The sequence below is a fragment of the Lagopus muta genome, chromosome 18, assembly GCF_023343835.1.
Source record: "Lagopus muta isolate bLagMut1 chromosome 18, bLagMut1 primary, whole genome shotgun sequence".
In the NCBI taxonomy this organism is placed as follows: domain Eukaryota; kingdom Metazoa; phylum Chordata; class Aves; order Galliformes; family Phasianidae; genus Lagopus; species Lagopus muta.
The window spans coordinates 9,733,969-9,752,661 of record NC_064450.1 but is presented as its reverse complement, the minus strand read 5'-3'; the positions used below and the strand labels follow the sequence as shown (position 1 = coordinate 9,752,661).

The 18,693-nt window shown below is 40.1% G+C and overlaps 1 protein-coding gene and 1 long non-coding RNA gene across 5 annotated transcripts in view; one reads left to right on the top strand and one right to left on the bottom strand.

The window, feature by feature from the left end:
• Positions 1-18,693, bottom strand: part of CA10 (carbonic anhydrase 10) — a 154,428-nt gene that overhangs the window by 76,982 nt on the left and 58,753 nt on the right. For both annotated transcript variants that reach the window (XM_048965473.1, XM_048965474.1), the window contains exon 4: positions 12,021-12,163. In XM_048965473.1, coding sequence (XP_048821430.1) covers positions 12,021-12,163 — 143 coding nt within the window. The remainder of the gene's footprint in view (positions 1-12,020; positions 12,164-18,693) is intronic.
• LOC125702339 (uncharacterized) lies at positions 3,174-17,288 on the top strand. 3 transcript variants are annotated; one of them, XR_007380528.1, is made up of 4 exons: positions 3,174-3,642; positions 10,945-11,036; positions 12,119-12,240; positions 15,736-17,288. It is a non-coding gene; the product is annotated as an uncharacterized LOC125702339 (long non-coding RNA). The 3 variants fall into 3 exon arrangements; XR_007380527.1 differs by having other exon boundaries at positions 15,287-17,288; XR_007380526.1 differs by having other exon boundaries at positions 13,793-17,288.

The following is an 18,693-nucleotide window of genomic DNA, read 5'->3' as shown; positions in this document are numbered from 1 at the left end:
CTTTAAGTAGAAGGCTTTATGGCGAGTCAAGGCAGAGCAAGTGATGTAAGGGTACAAGGCGCTATCAAAGCGATGCGCAAGCACAGATGAAATAAATCCATATGAGGACTGCAAACTGTGGAAGTAGAAAGATAAGCCATAATAGTGCAGTGCAGTGCTTTCACAGGCACTATCTTATCCTTTAAAATGCACTGTTGTTTTTGAGAGTCACACTGGCAATCTCATACACAACCATCAGAGAAGGACATAGGCATTCAAAGAAAATTAAGATCATGATAGACAAAGATAAAGAGGCTAATAAAGGGCATACATGTTCACTTTACTTCTGAAGGCTTCAGCTAAGGCACTGTAAAACAGCTGCAAATATAATAAAAAAGCGAAGCACTGAAGAAGTTTTTAAATGAGAAAATGTTTTATTACATAGAGCACTTCCTTTATTAATAGAGAAGGATTCAATGTGTTTGTTAATGACCTGCATCTAAAAGAATATCAAGACCTGGGACAATTAATCAAAGATTTGTTACAAAAGAAGAATAGTTGTTCCTCCTGTGGAAGGTAGAGGTTGTTGAATTCAGTTCAGATATTTTAAAGCTTTGTGCAGGTATATCAAAGCTTCCAGTAGCTGTGCTGCCAGTGAGTTTGATGACAGATAAGAAATGGTGGGCAGCGTAACATGAAAGCAGTGCCAGTGACCTACCTCTGTATTTCACACACAACAATCTGGTATCCCTGGGATTTCCAAACTCTGCATTGCCATTGTTTTTTATGGAGAAGAACAAGAAAACCCACACAGCGTCATAAAAAAATTGGAAGGAAAGCTGATGCAAATTGTAAATTAGAGGGAAAAATGTTGGGCCAAATGGCCTTTCTTGTCTTTAACGTTCTGAATATTCCCACAGAGAAGGCCCATTGCAGCTACTGACCAGCAGTTTGCCAATTCTCACTCCAAAGGAGTGATGTACGAATTTACCGCTCCCCTGCTTTTAGTTTTTTAAACTAAGACCTCGCTGTGTTATTGGCCAGAGATGCTGCCTGGATTTCGGTGTCTAATCCTGGTGATTCACCACATGAACTGACTTGGACTTTTAAGTTAAATCGCGCTGGCTCAGCCAGAAGGGGGAACACCATCAGCCTTGAAATACATGTTTGTATTGGGCAATGCTGCAAAAACAATTTAATCACTTTGTTAAGAAAAAAAAAGATTTTAAATATATCAGTGTAACCTCACACGCTTACAGGATGGTTAGTTGAATTAGCAAGTTGGAATTATGACATTTGAAATCAGTGTTGTTGCAAATGCTAACCAACTGGTGTGAATACAAATTCAGCCTGGGGTTCCATCAGTTCTATTATAGTATGAAAAAACATATTTCCAGTGAATGCTTTATCCTTTCATTTTTCAAACGCACTGAAAATTTCTCTCATTCTTCTCCTTTTATTTACAATGCATTTATTCTGAGTTGTCAAATGCAGTCAGGGCCACTTTAAATTCAAGAAATAAAGGGGAAAATTAATTCTATATAACTACCGCTGTTTAAAAAGCTAGATTTTCCTTGCCAAAAGGAGCAGGTTATTTCCTTGTGGTATTTTGATGCGCCTCTGTTAAGGAGGAGGAATGCTACTTAATGTTTTGGGAGAGAAGAGTGATACTTGCAGCTATATTGAACTTCCTCTCCTTTCTTAGAAGTAATACTGGTAAATTCGTATTTGTTACTGTCTCTTCATAGTGAATGAATTAAATTTACCACTTAACCAAGCATGAAATTATGTTTTCAATAATAATTTAATAAAGGCTGCCTAAGCTGGGAACAATTATATAACTCATTGAAGAACCAGTTATCACCAAAGGTGTCCATTTTAGTCATTAAATAAAGTGTGATTGCACATCCATAGCACATCTAGAAAGAGAACTGATAGCCCACTGAGCTGCAATGAGGCAATGGAGGATGCAGGTAGTAAAGCTTATTGATTGGGCTCAAAATACCATAAAAACTTAATGAAATGTAACTTTCATCTTGCTAAAAAATTGCAAAATATATCTCTTTAATGCTATGTGGGCTCTTGCTACAATGGCAGATCTTGAGACGAGAACCATTCTCATTCAGGAATTGCTGTTCCACTTGTCTTTCTGTTTGCAGCTAGTTTCTGCGTGCTCTAATTGGATGCTGGTCCTCATGCACTCTCACTGTACAGTAGTATCATTATCATTCTTTCTTGTAACATTTGATATACAAAACTCTTTTTCTATCTTCTCTTGCTATTAAGAAATGATTGCAGTCAGGTAAAGTTTGCTGTAATAACTTGACAGACTCAATACCTCGTCTAACACAACTACTTGGGTTGGAAAGATGATGGTAACTACTAAAGAACGCTCCCAAAACATGGAAGCTTTAGAAATAGAAGCACTGTTTGAATAGATTCAAATTCTACAGAATCATACAAAGTCATTGTATAATCAATGAATATTAAAGATGCTTTCCCACCGGTAGCCAGCTCTTCAATAGGCCTAGAAGAGGTGCAGCCAGGCTCCACCCCTTCCAGCAGCACAGCTGAATTGCCTTCACCCGTGCTCCTCTGGCTGGCTCAGTGCTCGCCTCAGGTGATCCATCAGCGGTTCAGGCCATGACTCAGCAGCTCCCATACAGTCATCCTACAGAGCTTCAACAACTCTTCCCCTACAGTTTCACGAAGAAAGGTGGGTGATAATGTGTTGATCTGAACCTGTCAGCTATAATTCCCCTCTTCCCACAGATGTCATGCAAACATTCTATTATCTTTCTCCTTGTATTCATTCCATGATAATATTCTGTTCTGCTGCCAATTCATTATAGAAGTCTCTGGTTTCATAACTTGTGACTGTGGAGGGCAGCTGAAACCTCTCCCAAACTGCTACCTCAAGTTCGTGATGCACAATTTTATCTCAAGATATCTCCCAGGATTACAGTAAAGGATTTGTTGCTAAAACTCCCTCCATCATCAAACACTTCAGAACAATCACAGAAAAATTGTATGTGTGCTCTCTGAGAAATTGCTTTCCCATTGTGCCAATGTGACTGATAGACACTCCGGTTGTACAGGACACTCATTCCATCACATCTCAAGCGATCTACCTTCTAAGGAAATCTGGACTCGACTGATGTATCACTCCTTTTCGTGGAATTTCAGGTGCAGAACTCTCCTCTCTGTCTGCCCCTTTCTCTCTCTGTCTTCTCTTGCTGTTAAACAATGACTGCAGGCAGACTAAAAGTAATATTTATAAACTTTGTTGTGATCATTTGCCAGACTCAATATTTCATCCAGCACAGCTGTTTTACTCCCCCATTACGTACACCAGATGCTGTAATACTGTTCCTAATTTAAGTGAGGGGTGTTCAGCTAAAGGCTGCTGCGGGTTCCCATGCCATAGAGCACTGACTTGCAGCTCAGCAGCACATCTCTCCAGTAAACACCTCTGCATGGGAACTGCTGAATCACAGCCTGAACCAATTGACCACCTGAGATGAGCAAAAAGTCAGCCCTGGGAGCAGGTGAAGGCCTTGCTCCACCTCTCCAAGATGCCTTTTAAGAGCTGACTCCCAGCAGGGATGGATTTCTTTTAGAGATTGCTCCTCTTTGAGTCTTCTCAGTGAACCCAGGACAAGGGTAAGCTTTCCATCCATTCTTCTTTAGCATGATAACCTGTTTAGCTTAACTTTCTTGTATATTTCTTAATTATGACATCCTATATTCGTTGATTATACACACCTCCATGTTGCTCACAGAAAAAGTAGTGTTAACCTTGCTAATGGTATCTGGCTGAAGCAGGAAGAAACGTTAAGTGCTGGCATGCATTCTGTGCTTCCTAGCAGTTCTTCTCTTTATGAATCTCTTTCCTATGTGGCTCAATGCACATCCCTTTATTCACGTGATTACTTATGCAGAGGACAATGGTGCACAAAAGGACAAACACTACTGGACAAACGATTCTAGAGGTTGAAATGGGTATGTAATTTTACAGCTAAAGCATTTTGAGGAAAAGAAGCCTAAGTGGAAGAGAGAACATGAGAAAATTCCATTGGCCAAAAATGTTTAATTCTGCCAACGAGACAGTAAGAAAGCCCAGACCTAGCTGAGGAAGGAGGCTGGACTGAGAATGCTTCATTGTGATCAGCTTTATCACAGATCTGCAAATGAAACCAGGCTTTTACCCAAAGAATGATGTAGATCCAAGCAATGATTTCTAGATTCTTATCAATATGTTGCAGGAGTTTTCATTGGCATAGGCTTTAATAAGAAGAAATTCTGAGGTCTTTATTGAAGATTATATCCACAACTGTGTTTCTGATTTCATATTTTAGAGGATGAGAGGTAATTGTTAACAGTCCAGGCAGATATACATGCAATATGGTAATTGCAGCATGTTTGAAATTGGTCCTTTCATTAGGGCATTACATCTTTGTTTTCAGTGGTGAATATTTATCACAACACTGGTCTAAGTCTTCATGTGCAACAATTTTTTTTCTTCCTTTGCACTTTTCTGGGAGAGCAAGAACAGGAGGTCATATAGCAGCTGGACACATACAAACATCTTGGTGATATTTGCAGTGAAATTCTAAGGAGAACTGAGCAAACCTTCAACTTCAAACAGCATTTAAAGAACATGACATTTGGAAAAATATCAGTCCACCCAAATAACTTGAGCTATTGAGGCAGGAGTTTCTCCCAAACCATTGAGACCAATGCAGAGATGCCCACCTGTAGCTCCTGGCCAGCTGTGCAGCACCTGCTCAGGTTCATAATTTGAGCTCATACCTGTGCTTGTTCTCCTCTGAGCTAGCTTGGGTACTTTTGAGCAGATTCTCCTGTAGTGTATCTTTGGCCTGTGAGACCACAAAACTGTAAGAGAATTTTAGCTGTGACCTTGCTCAGGATGAGTACAGTAGCCCTTCCACATTCCAAAGATTACAATACAGTTTGTAATGGTCCTTGGAAGACTTTTCCAGATTTGACTCTCTAACTTCAATTTATCACAACAGTAAGGATTGTGAAATTCCTTGTTTGGTGCAGGAATTCTTAGCTTCTATACTTCCTGCCTTCATAGATATGGCTTTCAATAAGATGCCTATAACAAAAAATGCCACAAAAATTTCGTTATAACAGTAACAAACTGTTTTGTAACCTGCTTTCTACTTTCCTTTCAGTAACTGCAGTATTTGCTGGCCAGTTTCATCCAACTTTGACAAAGAAGAAGATATCTGGGTTGTCTGTTAAAATTGGCTATAAGAAGCCAAACTAATTTTGTACTGAGGGAAAGGCAGGTAAAACTAAGGTATTATAGATTGCTGTTAGCAGCAGTCAATTGAGCAATCAGCAGGTGCATTTGCAGGCTGGCTGTCACAAAGAGCTTGGAAATAGCCACAGCTCTGCTGTCTTTGCCTTGTAATGGAGGGTATTTGTGAAGTGAAGTGATAACAGGGTACAGAGGCTATAAGGAAGCTAAAATGTGATTCCAGAGGAAACTGGCCTTCATTATTTCTGCAGTATAGGGAACAATTTGTGTTAACAGGAAACTTGCATAACTTCTTGCCACAAAGAGGCCTTCGGAAAGGTCAAACTAGTACCACAAATACATAGGCACCTTGGTGACACCAAAGACACCTGGGTAATGACAAATGGGTACAAACATGGTACAAAAGTTTACATCATAATAGAGGATGATTCCATCTGAAATTTGGGCATAGAGGCTGGCACACATTGCTGCACTTCCAAACAATATCCTTTTGTATATATGCATTTATGTGCGTATAGGCTTGCACCAAGGAGTTTTCTGTAATTCTACAAGGACCCTGGATACGACATTCATCTTGCCAGGAGTAGACAATAACTTCCTTATAGTGAGAAGATGTCAAATAAACAAGATAAAGTGCCAGAGGTTTAAGCCTGAAGTTGAGATTTAGAGACACAGATTTATTGTTGGATGGCTAAGGAATTGAGTCTCTTCAATAGCACTGCCTTATGTGCGTGTCAAATCCATCGTGGTAGTGAGGTTCTGGGTGCAGTTTCTCTCTCCAGCATTCAAATCTCTCCTTTGGCAACCTTCCAGGAGGTCTGTAGAGCAGCATTTCTGGACTTCTAATTGAGCAGTACCTGGTAAATGGCCCCTAATGTATCAGGCAGAGATTTACATCCCAATTCATCTTTAGGGTACTGGGACTATGGCAGACTGTCACTTTTAATAACACACTGAAAGGAGAGATCATGAATTTACATTGGCATCAAAAGTTGCAGTCACTCCAAAGTAGCTATTTATGTCCATCATATAAATAATATGTTTTACAAAACTAAACACAAAAATGCACGTATGTGGAAGGGCTGTGATGATATCAAAAACAATGCACATTTTTGATCTTTGTTTTTTGCTGAAGGCTTCTTTGCACAGTGCATTTGAACACTATTTGGAGAAGAGGTCTTAAGTACTCCTAGATGAAATAGGACTGGATGAAATATGTGGTTAAGGTTAAATCCTTAGTTAAGGCAAAGTGCCTTCAAAGGAGCTTTTATGTGCCACCTCAGCACAGCTGTACTGCCCTTGGCGTAGCCCTGGAAGCTGCTGTGATCTGGATTCATCTCTGAGATGTATTTCTTTTCACTGTTTGCATGGCAGCAAACAGGACTGCAGAATGCAAGTGGAGCAATTTAGTACTGTCAGATTATGATGTTGATATGCTGCTTCCAGTCACTGGCTGGGGCACAGTGGAAAGTATATGGGGGTAAAGGGTATGCACCCATTCCTTTTCCCTACGCATCCAAAGGAAGTCAAGAAACACAATTTGTCCTTATTAAATCCTTTCTGCTTTTAACTGATACACAACTGCAGCTGAGATACAATCTCATGAGCCTTTAAAAAGAGGCTGTCCTTAAAATCAGAGTGTATCCTGAGCTCCAAAACAGAGTACGATATAGCTTGTGGAGTAAGCCCTCCAAATGGTTTCTTACTGCTGTATCTAGCATTTCTGAGGAAGTTTCCTACGGCAGAAAAGTGAGCTTCTTTTATGGCACTGGACCAGATTAAAAGGCAAGCAGAGGGGTTGTACTGAAGCCACAAAACCTTGATGGTGTGAAGGAGGTGCAGAAATGCATGCCAGTGCCATTCAGGTCTCCTTCATGATTTCAGTGGTGTTCCACTGCCATCAGCATCCAGAAATTTAGGGAAACACAAAGGTGCCCATCTGAGTCCCCACATTCCAAACTGACTCCATCCCTGAAGTGATAAGGAAACAGTAACACCACTAGAGACAAATCCAGACTCTAGATAAAAGCTTTTCCCTAAATAACTCTGAAGCAGTGCTCAGCCATTTTTCCTTTTCTAAATACTGAGTGATGAGGGCTAATATGCAGCAGTTACTTTAACCTGCTACTTTAATTTTCTGTTCACTTATTACTGTATCAGAAAACTATTTAAGCAGCAACACTATATGCATTTTTTTTATTCATTAAGGCTGTTGATGTTTGCAGTAGATTTTTGACTTTCTAAAGCCTCTTTAAATCAAAACATCATATTAGTAAGCTCTCTAAAAATTCATCACAAATCAGTTTACAGGTGACATTGATGTCTTATTGCTACCCATTCCTCCTGGACCATTTCTAACAATTCATTTTTTATATTCCTGCAGTGCTGAAATATGGCTCAGACCAGTATCTGTCCTTTTAGCAATCACCAAAGCAAAGCTTGGCGGTTGTCATATACTGCACTCTTGAGAAAAATGCTAGTAATACTCTGAATTGATTGAACAGCATGGAATCAGAACTAGCTGGCAGAGAAACCATTTAGCTGATTTCAATTCATAAATCTCTTTTCTCTCACTCTATTTTAGTTTAGAAATTGCTAAATATTGCCATTATCTTGTGATGCATAGTATGAACCCATTATTTATAAATATATTAATTTAAATAATATGTGATTGCATTCACTAATGCCCCATATAAGGAAGCAGACTTATGGGTTTTACTGAACAGCTTTAATTGAGCACACTGAGCCCCAGAAAGCACAGAACAGCCCTTGGCCAGCAGACACAGAGCTGCTTGTTTCCTCAGACACAATGTTCTTCCTCATCTTAAAAACAAAGTGGTTTTAAACAAACTTTACCTGCTTTCAACTGCTGCTTTAAGCCTGCAAGCATGACCTAAAATGATTGCAACACAGGATATTGCTTACAAGGTAAATTAGTTGGCAAGATTCACTTTGTGTCTAATAAATGTGTTACTTAACAAATCTTTAGAAGGGGGAAAAAAAGTATGGACAAGAGCTGCTAAGAAACAAAGCTCATGCTAGATGGAAAAAAAGATTTCCTGAAGAAATCTTAACAACCCATCAGTTGTGCTGAGAGCACTATTGCCAAGAGCTTGAAAATCTAAAGGCAGAAGTGGCACACATGGAGATCACAGGTGGGTGAAGCCGTGCCTGGGACACACAGTGGCACACAGAGCCCAGCTTATCGCACACTGATCTCTTGCTCCAGCTGCAACAAAGCACGGCCCTGCTCTGCTGCTCCGTGAGCTATTCAAGCTCTTAATCCTACGCGTACAGCTGGGCACAGATGTAGCCTCTACCATCACAGGTATTTCTGCTGCTGCCTTTCAGTCTTGATTTCATTTAGAATACTTCCAAGGCCTCTCGTTTGTTTCTATGTTTTATACACACACGTATTTACAAATTTCTAAGGGAAATCTAAGTTTTCCTTTAAATGTGAGGAGGTTTGCAAAACAAAATGTCCCCTATGGATTGTAGAATGCAAATCAAGACAGCAGCAAAGCTTAACCTCGCAGATCCACTTTGGACCAATATGTGCAGAGCCACGATAAACTTCTGCTCTAAATTTACAAACAGAGTGCTATGTTTGCATGTCTATGACTGCTTCTCACCTAACTGAAGCTTCAGAAAATTTACTCTTAATGAACCTTGGAAATAGGGTTCTTCAAAGTAAGTCCACAGAAAATCAGGAGATGAGATGGGTTACAGGAGATCAGGGAACGAGTTTTGGGGAACGAAGGCAGAGATCTTGCGGAAGAGATACTGCCAGCAGTGGTGAATGAGGGAGGAAATCCCAGCAGAGGGCTGGCTCAGTGCACAACGGGGTGGTTTGTTCATCTGCTGCCAGCAACAGTACCTACATGAGAGCTGGAAACTCTGCTTTGGAGGCAGCACTTGCTGCCTGTCACAGCAGCTCGGCAGGGAAGTTATCCTGCTGTATTGCAGTTGTTGCTGGGTGCCTCAGTGCTTGCTGAATCCAAAGGAAAAAGTAGAGAAAGTAAGTCTATATTTTTCTTTGTGACAGAGTGAAGAAGTGTGATTTGCATATTAATAAGAGTTTATATTGTTTATTAAAATGGGTTGTTTATCTGAAAAGGGCTGCATGTTCAATTCACTAAAACGGATAATCAAGAGACAAAACTGGGCCTGAGATAGAGCTGAAACTTGGGGAGTTTCCTCAAAAGCAGCATTTATTCTGGGGAATTTATCTGCATGTAAAACTCATTAAATATCTTGTGCTCAGATTCTGGATCTTGAAATCCAATTAACTGTATCAATGATATTCAGCCTTGAGGACCTGAAAAGCCACTTTCTCAGGAAATTAAGAAGCACAAACATACAAAATAACACAGCACAATTCAGAATAACATCTGACTATACTTGAATTGTAAATTGCATGAGCTGATACTGCACTGCGATGGTTTAACAGCACATAAAGCAATATTACCATTGCTCTCTGGAACTTTGTTGTGCAAATTGGATCAAAAGAGGTTTATCTACTTAGCAAATTACATTGCCATCCCATTTGCTCCTGAATGGATTGGGAAGAAGTTTCTTCTCAGCCTCAGGTCAGCAGTATCTGTTAAGTCATCTGCTTTGTAACCGGCCACTGTCTGCACTCTTCTCCCCTTGCTGGCACTGGGGTAGGAGGATGGCAATGTTGTTCGTTTGTACTCCCTTTTAGACCTTCACTTTTCTTTAGGAACAAGAAAATACAGCTTTTAATTCTCAAGTGGTCTAAAAAGTTGCAGTTGGAATTGGAAAACCAATATGGTTTTCCAAAGTGTCTTCCATTACTAATACTGAAACAAACTTTCTGATGGAAGAGGCTAGACAGGTGGAAGGCTTCCTTCCATCTACCTGCTCTCATATGGCACGATTCCTGCCAGCTCCCTTTTCAAAAGATGTGCACAATTTTGCCTCTGTGTGCCTACCTGCAAATTCCTTTTTTATTAATTCATCATTTTTTCTTAGGAGCAGTTCCATAAAACCCTTTAGTTTACAACACAATCACAGTCAAGTCTTGTCACAGAAGTTCCTTGGCTGCCATACCAACTGGTTCATTGCCCTGAAAACTGAAGTGCTTCAGCCCATAAGAAACATACATCCACTTCATAAAAAACATTACAAAGAGTGAGCATAAACATGCTGCCTGCCAAATCACCTCCTCACTGAAGCCTTAACTATGAGGAAAGAATTATCTTAAGGCAGCTTTTCCTTAAAAGAGCATTTTGATTCAGCCATTTTAGAAATCCCTCTAAAAAAGATTAACCACAACTAGAACAAATCCTGTTCTCATAGCATGATAGAAAGCCATCACCGCCTGGCAGCAGCAGGACAGCATTTGAGAGTGCAACAAGGACATCTCATTTCTGACAACATCTCCAGGCCCTCAGTGCCTCTGATATTTTATTAATAATCAGACACTTCCTTCATCCCAAACTGGCACAAAACCCAGCTGAACTCTTAGGACCGCTGCAGTCACTGCATATCCTGAAACTCCTGGCTTTGGCTCAGTGATCGCTTACATGTCATTTCTTTCTTGACTTCTATGTTATATCATTCTGTAATTTATAAATAACCTGAAAGATGTCATTCTTTATATAAATGCTTCAATCAATACGTTTGTTGTTTGTTTTTTTTTTTTTTAATAGAAAGAAAGGCTCCAATGCAGTTCTGTATAAAAGGCAAAAAGCACATTTTCCCCTGAAACGTGGACCACAGCTGGAAGCATTACTGTCCTTCAGTAAGTAACAATACCACCATTTTTTCACTTCGGTGAGGAGGTTTACATCAATTCTGTTGTGTGTGCACTTGTACCACAAGAAGCTCAATAGGAAACACAGAGCATATTCCCATCTCATGGCGTTTCCAGCAGAAATCTCATTTGTCAAGACAACGGGAGAAGATAAATCATTTTCAAATAACCTTTTGTTAGAGTTTCTGCTTGTTCCAGCATTGTAAGTCACAGCGTTTTTCCATTTGCATTGTTCTTTGTTGCAGAAAACTGAACAGCAGAAGAGAATTGTCTGCCTAAAATAAGCAACAAATCTTTAAAATACCTTTTTAGACAAATTTTAGCTCCTATGATAACTTAGATGCAGTAAAAAAAGATCAGTGATGAGGACCTATCAGTGATATTTTGGCACATATGCACACCTCAGACAACGATCTCCACCAGTTTGAGCAGAATTATTTATCAAGGTTGCTTTCTGCCTCTACCTTTGGTGTGCCAGCAGTCCACCTCCTGAGCCACACGTGAGCGTATCAGAAAGGGCTCTGCTTTCACACAGCAGTTTATTCAGATACCCAAATCTGGGTAAACAGGACGGTTTTTATGCATATCTTTAAAAAAGGTTATTGATCAGAACAGAGGTTATAAGCTAGTCAGTCATGGCAGTCGCTTTTCAAAGGAAATTATCATGCTAATTTTAGCTGAATAAGACTTTTTTTATAGCTGAGCTCATCTTTGCCAGCCTGTTTTTCATTTGATCAACTATTCTTGGAAGATATACTTCAGATCTATTAAAGTAAATGTTGTTTTGTTTTCTCATTAATTTATGGCAGGATATATCCAACAGAAGATTCATCCTTATGAATCTCAGTGCCAGCATTGTCTGGATTACACAGAAACTAGATCATTTTTAACTGCCTGTCCCGTGCCCAGATATGTAGCACGTAACTCCCTGTTATCTTCTTGGTTTTATAGCAGAACACAAAGAGCACATACCTTTCTTCCCCCTGTGTTGATGCGAAGCGGAGTTAGGAATGGATCAAAAATCATATGGCTGGTTTCGATATTGACGGGTGACTGCCTTTTCCCAACAGAGCAAAGATTCCAAGCTGAGTTCACCAAACCCCAAAAGGAGGGAACTGTAAAATATAAAGCAAGTGCAAGTTCAAGAAAAGTCTGGAAAGCCTAGAGAGATTGACACAAGGCAGACAGCCAGGTAATCAGACTTGTCATACGTTCTGCATGCACACACTGAAACTGAAAACGGGCAAATCCATCGAGCACTTGATATTAAAACTTCTTAAACAAAGACCAAAGCATATTGTTCCCTACACATTTGTACCAGGAAAGGAGATGTACGTTTGAGTAGCTATAATCCCAAATTCAGCCACAAATAGCTTTTTTGCTGTTAGTTTTATCAAATATTTACTTAGTGATAGGTATGTTGCTCATTTGTCCTTACGGTAATTTTACACAGTGTGTCATTAGACTGAAACCATTCCTTTTTACTCACTTCTGAAAAATTTCAGGTTTACTAGAATTTGTTAAAATAGAGCATAACTGTAAGAAAAATGCACACCGTGAACCCCCTGTCAAATATCTTGTTAAAAAAAAGTTCCAATTGGATGTTGATGAAAACCAAGCAGGGCATGTGGGCACAGAGAGGGGCAGTGGTGCATTTCAGCAGTCACAGCTCTGGGCCACCTCTGCTGCTGCAGATTGCTACGAGTGTGGCGTGCAGCTCTTGTTGGTGGCTGGAGAAAATGTACAGCTAATGGTGGTGACTGTGTTGAAAACAGTGTTTGTAGGTGAGAATCTGCTCTAATAGATTGACAGTGTTATCCTGCCTTTGTAGCTTTTGTAGTTTCTGTGGAAATATTTGGAAGCATTACTTCTGGATACACCTATGAATACGTGGTTGAACAAAAAGTGCAACGCTGGCAAACTTTTCTTTGGGATCAGAAAGATTGCTTATGCTTCAAGTGAAGGTTAATTAATTATGGGTGACCTAAGGGTGACTGAACACCCTGGTTAACCAGTGGATAGTGACATTGTGCAATATTAATCACTAATTATATTAAAGTGATTAGTGTTGCTTCTTAGATGCTCAGAGTATTAGAAAAGTGTTCAGAAGCACAATGAAAAATTTCCAGAAGTGTTTATGTAGAACATCAAGGTTTAAATTAAAAATGAGCGCCGAATTTGCTGTCTAGTCTAAAGAAATTAGTAGCTGAATCTAGGAAAACATAGCAAAATAGTCATTATTGTATTATTCCAGGTTAACTAGAAGACAAGATTCTACTAGGGGGAAAGCAGCAAAATATTGTTCTTTTGTTATTTCAGCTTTTGTTCCATCAGGCAGTGTTCTAGTAGAGACTAAGTCATTAATGAAATAGTTTCTCCCTCACCACAGTTACCTGCACTGTATGTCCATAGAAATCCAGTCACGTATGTGTGGGGATGCAATGCACCTTTGTGTGTGGACCTCTGAAGCATTCTTGACAGCAGCCTGGCACCTGCATCACACAGGAGCTCCTTTCCAAGCTGGTTTGCATGCAGCCCACACAGCAGTTTACGATCTCGTTTAACAGGGCTCTCAAGCTACTGGTCATTCTGCCAGAACTTGCTATATAGTGATCGTGTCATCTCTATCTTTATAAATCATCCTAAACTTACATTGCTTGAGCTTGCTTCTCAGCACATTACACAGACAAAAGGTGACAAGTTTTGCCCTGACCAGTGTCATGTCTTCACATTTCTCCTAACAGAATTTCTTCCAATTTACTGGGAAGAAGTTTTATTGAGATGTATGAACGTGCTTGAACGTGGGATTTTGAAGGCTGTTACCAAACCTATGCATAACAACAGCTAGAACAATACAGTCAGGGTTGAATGCTGTTCTCCCACTGATACACCAATATTTGCCTGAATAAATACATCTCAAGAGGAAAAGAGAAGGAAGAGTGCCCAATAAGGTGCCCCTCTGTATGCGCCATGAACTCACAGACTGTAATCATGCTGCCCACAGCGTGTGTTGGACATCCAGCAGTGCACATCCATGTCACACAGCCACAGACTGGATGAGACTGGAAGGGAGCTCTGGAGGTCACCTCATCCAACCTCCCTGCTCAGGAGGAGCCACTCATCTCCAGGCGGCTTCTGAGCATCTCTAAGGGTGCAGCAGCTCTGTGTTGGGAGAGGGGGCAGAGGTTGTGTAGCATGGGATCAGAGGGATGTGCTCTACATCCTAAATACTACTTCATCGTAGTAAAAAATGATGTTGGACTCAAAGGTGTAGGTGATGAAATGGCTGTGACAGTTAAGACTTGTCTCCCACATAATTTCTCTGGCTATGGAGAACTGAATTACACAGAAGTTTCTGCATTCTGTCCTGTTCTGTTCCTGCATCTTGCTCTTAACTGGAATTTTTGAGGTGCTTTCTGAAGAGTTGCTGTGAGGCACTTACTGTAAAAAAGAACTTGATCTAGCTCAGAAGGGACAGAAGCATCACTTGGACAGGGGGAAACAACTCTGCACTTCTTGGCACCCCTGGCTCTGGGTGTAGAGCACTTGGTGGTAGGTGGGCTTGTGTGTGTAAAACTGCTCCAGAATGTTTGCTGTGCAAAACTTTCCCTGAAGGAACAACCTCTGATTTAGATCTGAGCAATGCAGGGGCTCTAGTTTAAGAAGTGTCTGTAGGAGAGAGAGTCTGTGTAGGAGATTTCATACTATACTGAATTTCCTTGTTTTTCATATGAATAAAAACCCTCGTATGGTGGATTTTTGTGTAATCTAATTAAGAGCCACCTGAAAATGAAGAAGCTTGGTTGGCTTGTTTAAAAAGAACAGAACAACCATAAAATGGGCACCAGGATGGCTGGAATCTAATCAAAATTAGGTGTTTTTTATGCTGAGCTTGTCTTTAAGTACTGACAGGGAAAAGCCAGAAAGCTTCATCAGAAAAAGAAAGAAGGCAGCTAGAAGAAAAGATCCTTCAAAAAATGGTGTCCAAAGAAGAAAAAATGGAAAATATGATAAACTCTGACATGTTAGGTATAAAACTAAAGTAAAGCAAGTCAAAAGAAGATACTGAGGAACAATTTTCTAATGGCATAAAAACCACTAATAACTTTTTCCCAGTGTGTGAGAGGCAAGGATCCTGCCCGTGTCTATAGGGCCACCTGATGATGAAGTTGTAAAAGAAGCACATGAAAGATAACACAGAGCAAAGCTCTATCAATTCTTTTCCTTACTGCTTACAGAGGTGCCTAGGGATGTTCCCACACAGGACCTTCTTTATGGGGAACGAATCTGAGAAACTGCCTCCAATTCAAGCACTGGAAAAATGTTTTTTAATATAAACTGATAAACAAATTCACTGGAGTCAGTCAGAAATCATGGCTGAATACCGTGGTGACTTGAATTGTCAGGGTCATCATTTAAATCTGTGCTGTCTCACAGGGATGAGACGTCGCAAATATCATTTCATTTTTAAGGAGCCCTCCTTAAAGAGTCCTTCAGGGGCCTCCTTGCAGGGCTACAGACAAACGGACACGTGGAAGTAGCTTTGTCCTTACCACCCCCCCAAAAAACAGGACTGAAAAATTGAGCTGTCTGTTAGAGTTTGTTTTGCTGTCACTCCTATAAACAGGATAAGGTGATTGCAAATTCATTGATGTTCCATCAAATGTTAATTAAAATGGCTTTGCAGATATCATTGAACCGGGGAATGCCTCAATATCCTCCTGGAAGCAAAAGGAAGTACAGCTCAGAAGGTGCTTATCTTCCCCAAGGAGTCTGCTCCTGGTCACTGTCCATAGCACAAGATGAAGTCAAGGTGAGACAGTGACATTATTTGTGTTACGCTCAGATTGGAGCCTCCTCTTGTAAGAGCACAGATTTTCTGAATTTAAGTTACTCCAGAGTCTGTGAGCTTAAATACGAAGAGTCAACTTATTAATGCAGCAGTTCCTTGTTTATACATTTAAGCTTTAACATCAGCCCTGGCAACAGCATAAAACACAATCAAATTGTATTTGTGCAGTGATTATTCTTGTCCTGTGTAATTACTGGTCCCTCAGATAAAATCTCAAGCTACTTTATTGAAGCTGGGAATTGAAACCACAGAGAGAATCGGCTATCTATGTACATCAATAAAGCGGTCCATTAATTATTTCCACCTACTCAACTTGAAGAAAATTACCATACTAATGCCTCTGGGTAACCACATGACCTGCTCTGCTTCTCCATAACAGCTAAACGTAAAGTCATAAAGGCTCTGAGAGATAAATCGGGGACACTAAAGAAATGGCAGCACAGAATGGCATTCAGGGAAGTAATTGGTCACAGAAATCTCCAGACAGCATTAACATCAGACAGAATCACAATGCCTTCAAACTTCAGAACTGAAAGTATTCCGATTTCTTTTCAACAAGCAGAAAGTTAATAGCTGAAATATATCACCAAGAATTAGACAGCATCTCATTATTCAAAATGTGATGAAAAGTAAAAATTTTCACCAATCAATCTTGAAACATTTCAGAAAGTAAAAATCGAACAGAGGTCAACGGCAGCGGATCACGTATGAGTAGTTTCATACTGGTCTGTTCAAATGCCATCTTCCTTGATGGAATCCCTTGAAGGACTCTCAATGACAGAAAAAGTTCACAGCTGCATTGGCAAACCAAGGGGGAAAAAACAACAGAAGGGGCATGGAAGGGGTTAAGATTCTGGAAATACACTTTTATTTTTTGCTGTACGTTTAATACAGGCACCCTGCAATACCTTTCTCAATTTTCCTTTTAAATTATAGCCGCTCAATTCTGCCTAATTAAGCATTTTCTTTAATGATAAGGGTATTGCCTGAGAAGAGGTATTTAGTAATCACAATTAGTGACCTCTAAGCCTGCAAGGCATTTGCTTATTTTCATATAAATATTTGGGATACCAGCATAGAAAACAGCATTATTTTCTTTGTTGCACTGATTAAAATAGACTGATTCACATTCATAAACTATGCTAATCATAAAATAAACAGCAGTTACACTATAGTATGTAATTGGATTTTATGTGCCACAGTGTGGTCAGTTAATGCATACAATAAAGCTGAAGAATCAGGCGGTACTTTAATCTTTCCTGAAAAATGGATCAGCTGCTTATAGGTGATTTTCACACCTCTCATGTATCTGTAGGCACAGTCCTATCCAACTCCAAGACTGAGCAACTCCAGGGCTCAGCTCCACTGTCCCTCCAGAGCCATTGGTGCCACCACTTTGGCAGTGTAATGTACTTCTTTCTTCACTCCAGAAACACACACAGTCTTGAGGAAAATTGTCTTTCTCTGTAATGTTAGTGAAGTTTCCTCCACTGACAGTTTTAGTGTAACTGTGTCAAGAAATGGAAATTGCAAAGACAGAATAAAGGACAGTTTGATTTTAAGGTGAGAGAAATGGAGCTGCTTTGTGCAGGTGGTGCAGACTTGGATAAGGGAAATCCTTCTTGGCGGAGCTAAAAGTGAAAAGATAGGGTGGAAAGCATCATCCTCTCCCCTTTTTCTCAATCAACAGAACATGCTGAGAACACGTGTGGATGGGGTCAGTGCCTGGGTCTGCCGGGCTGTCTTACTATGTCTGCCCATACTAACCTGCTGTCTGGGATGCCTGAGTAACCAGCTGCATCAGTTACTTACTGCTAGCTGGCAGTTTCTAATCAGGTCTGGTCTTTCCCTCAATCATCAGTCACTGCTGTGGTTCAACAGATTCCCCTTGGTGCAGGGGAACAAAGAACAAGGCAGCTATCACAAATGAGCGGGTTTGCCTGATGCACACTGTGATTTGGAAGGGGGGAAGAGGAAGAGTTTGTCCTGGGTTTATAGGTTAGAATGAAAGGACAAAAGGAAAAGCAACAGTGCTGTGATTGTCATTTTGTCCTCTGGGGCTTTAAACTGCAGTGCTAGAAATGGGGGTTGAACTATCATCATAACTTTGAAAGTAGTCTCTTAACGTTTCTTTATCTTTCCCTTTTATGATCGTGTTGGTTTTCTGTCTGTAAAAGTGGGGACTCTTGCTACTCAAATGATCGACTGAGCCGAGGCAGGGTGAGAGGAGGAGGTAAGGTGCTAAAGAAGATCCAGAAGAAAAGTGAAGAAAGCTTCACATAGGTGAAATTGGGACACAGGAGAAAGTTGTTTGAAGAAAGTAATTTGGAACATTGTTTTAAGGAGAAGGGAAAGTCTGCTTATCCAGCAGATAGCTGGAGCTCTGTTCTGTAGATTCAGCTTTATTTTAATGTCTGTGGGATATTATCGATCTTTTTGATGAAAAGTATAAATGAAGGAAGGAACACAAAACATTAAAAAAGACAGCATTTATTCTACCAAAAATGCTCTTTCTATGTCAGTGCTTCACAGCAGACTGTTACTAAATCATAACTCCAGTAGTAAGTCATAAGTTAACTGTTTCTTGCCAAATTCAGTACATCTGCATCTGTTAGCACTGTATTTGTTTGTTAGTGTGAACATAATGAGCTTCACATTCTGAAACTACAGGGCTTTATGGGATTCATTTTGGAGGATGTTGGCACTGTGCCTTAAGAATAATATGTGAGGAGCATCCAGTAAGAGTTAACTCATCCTGATCTCTTAACACATCTCTGTATAACTGCCTCTTGA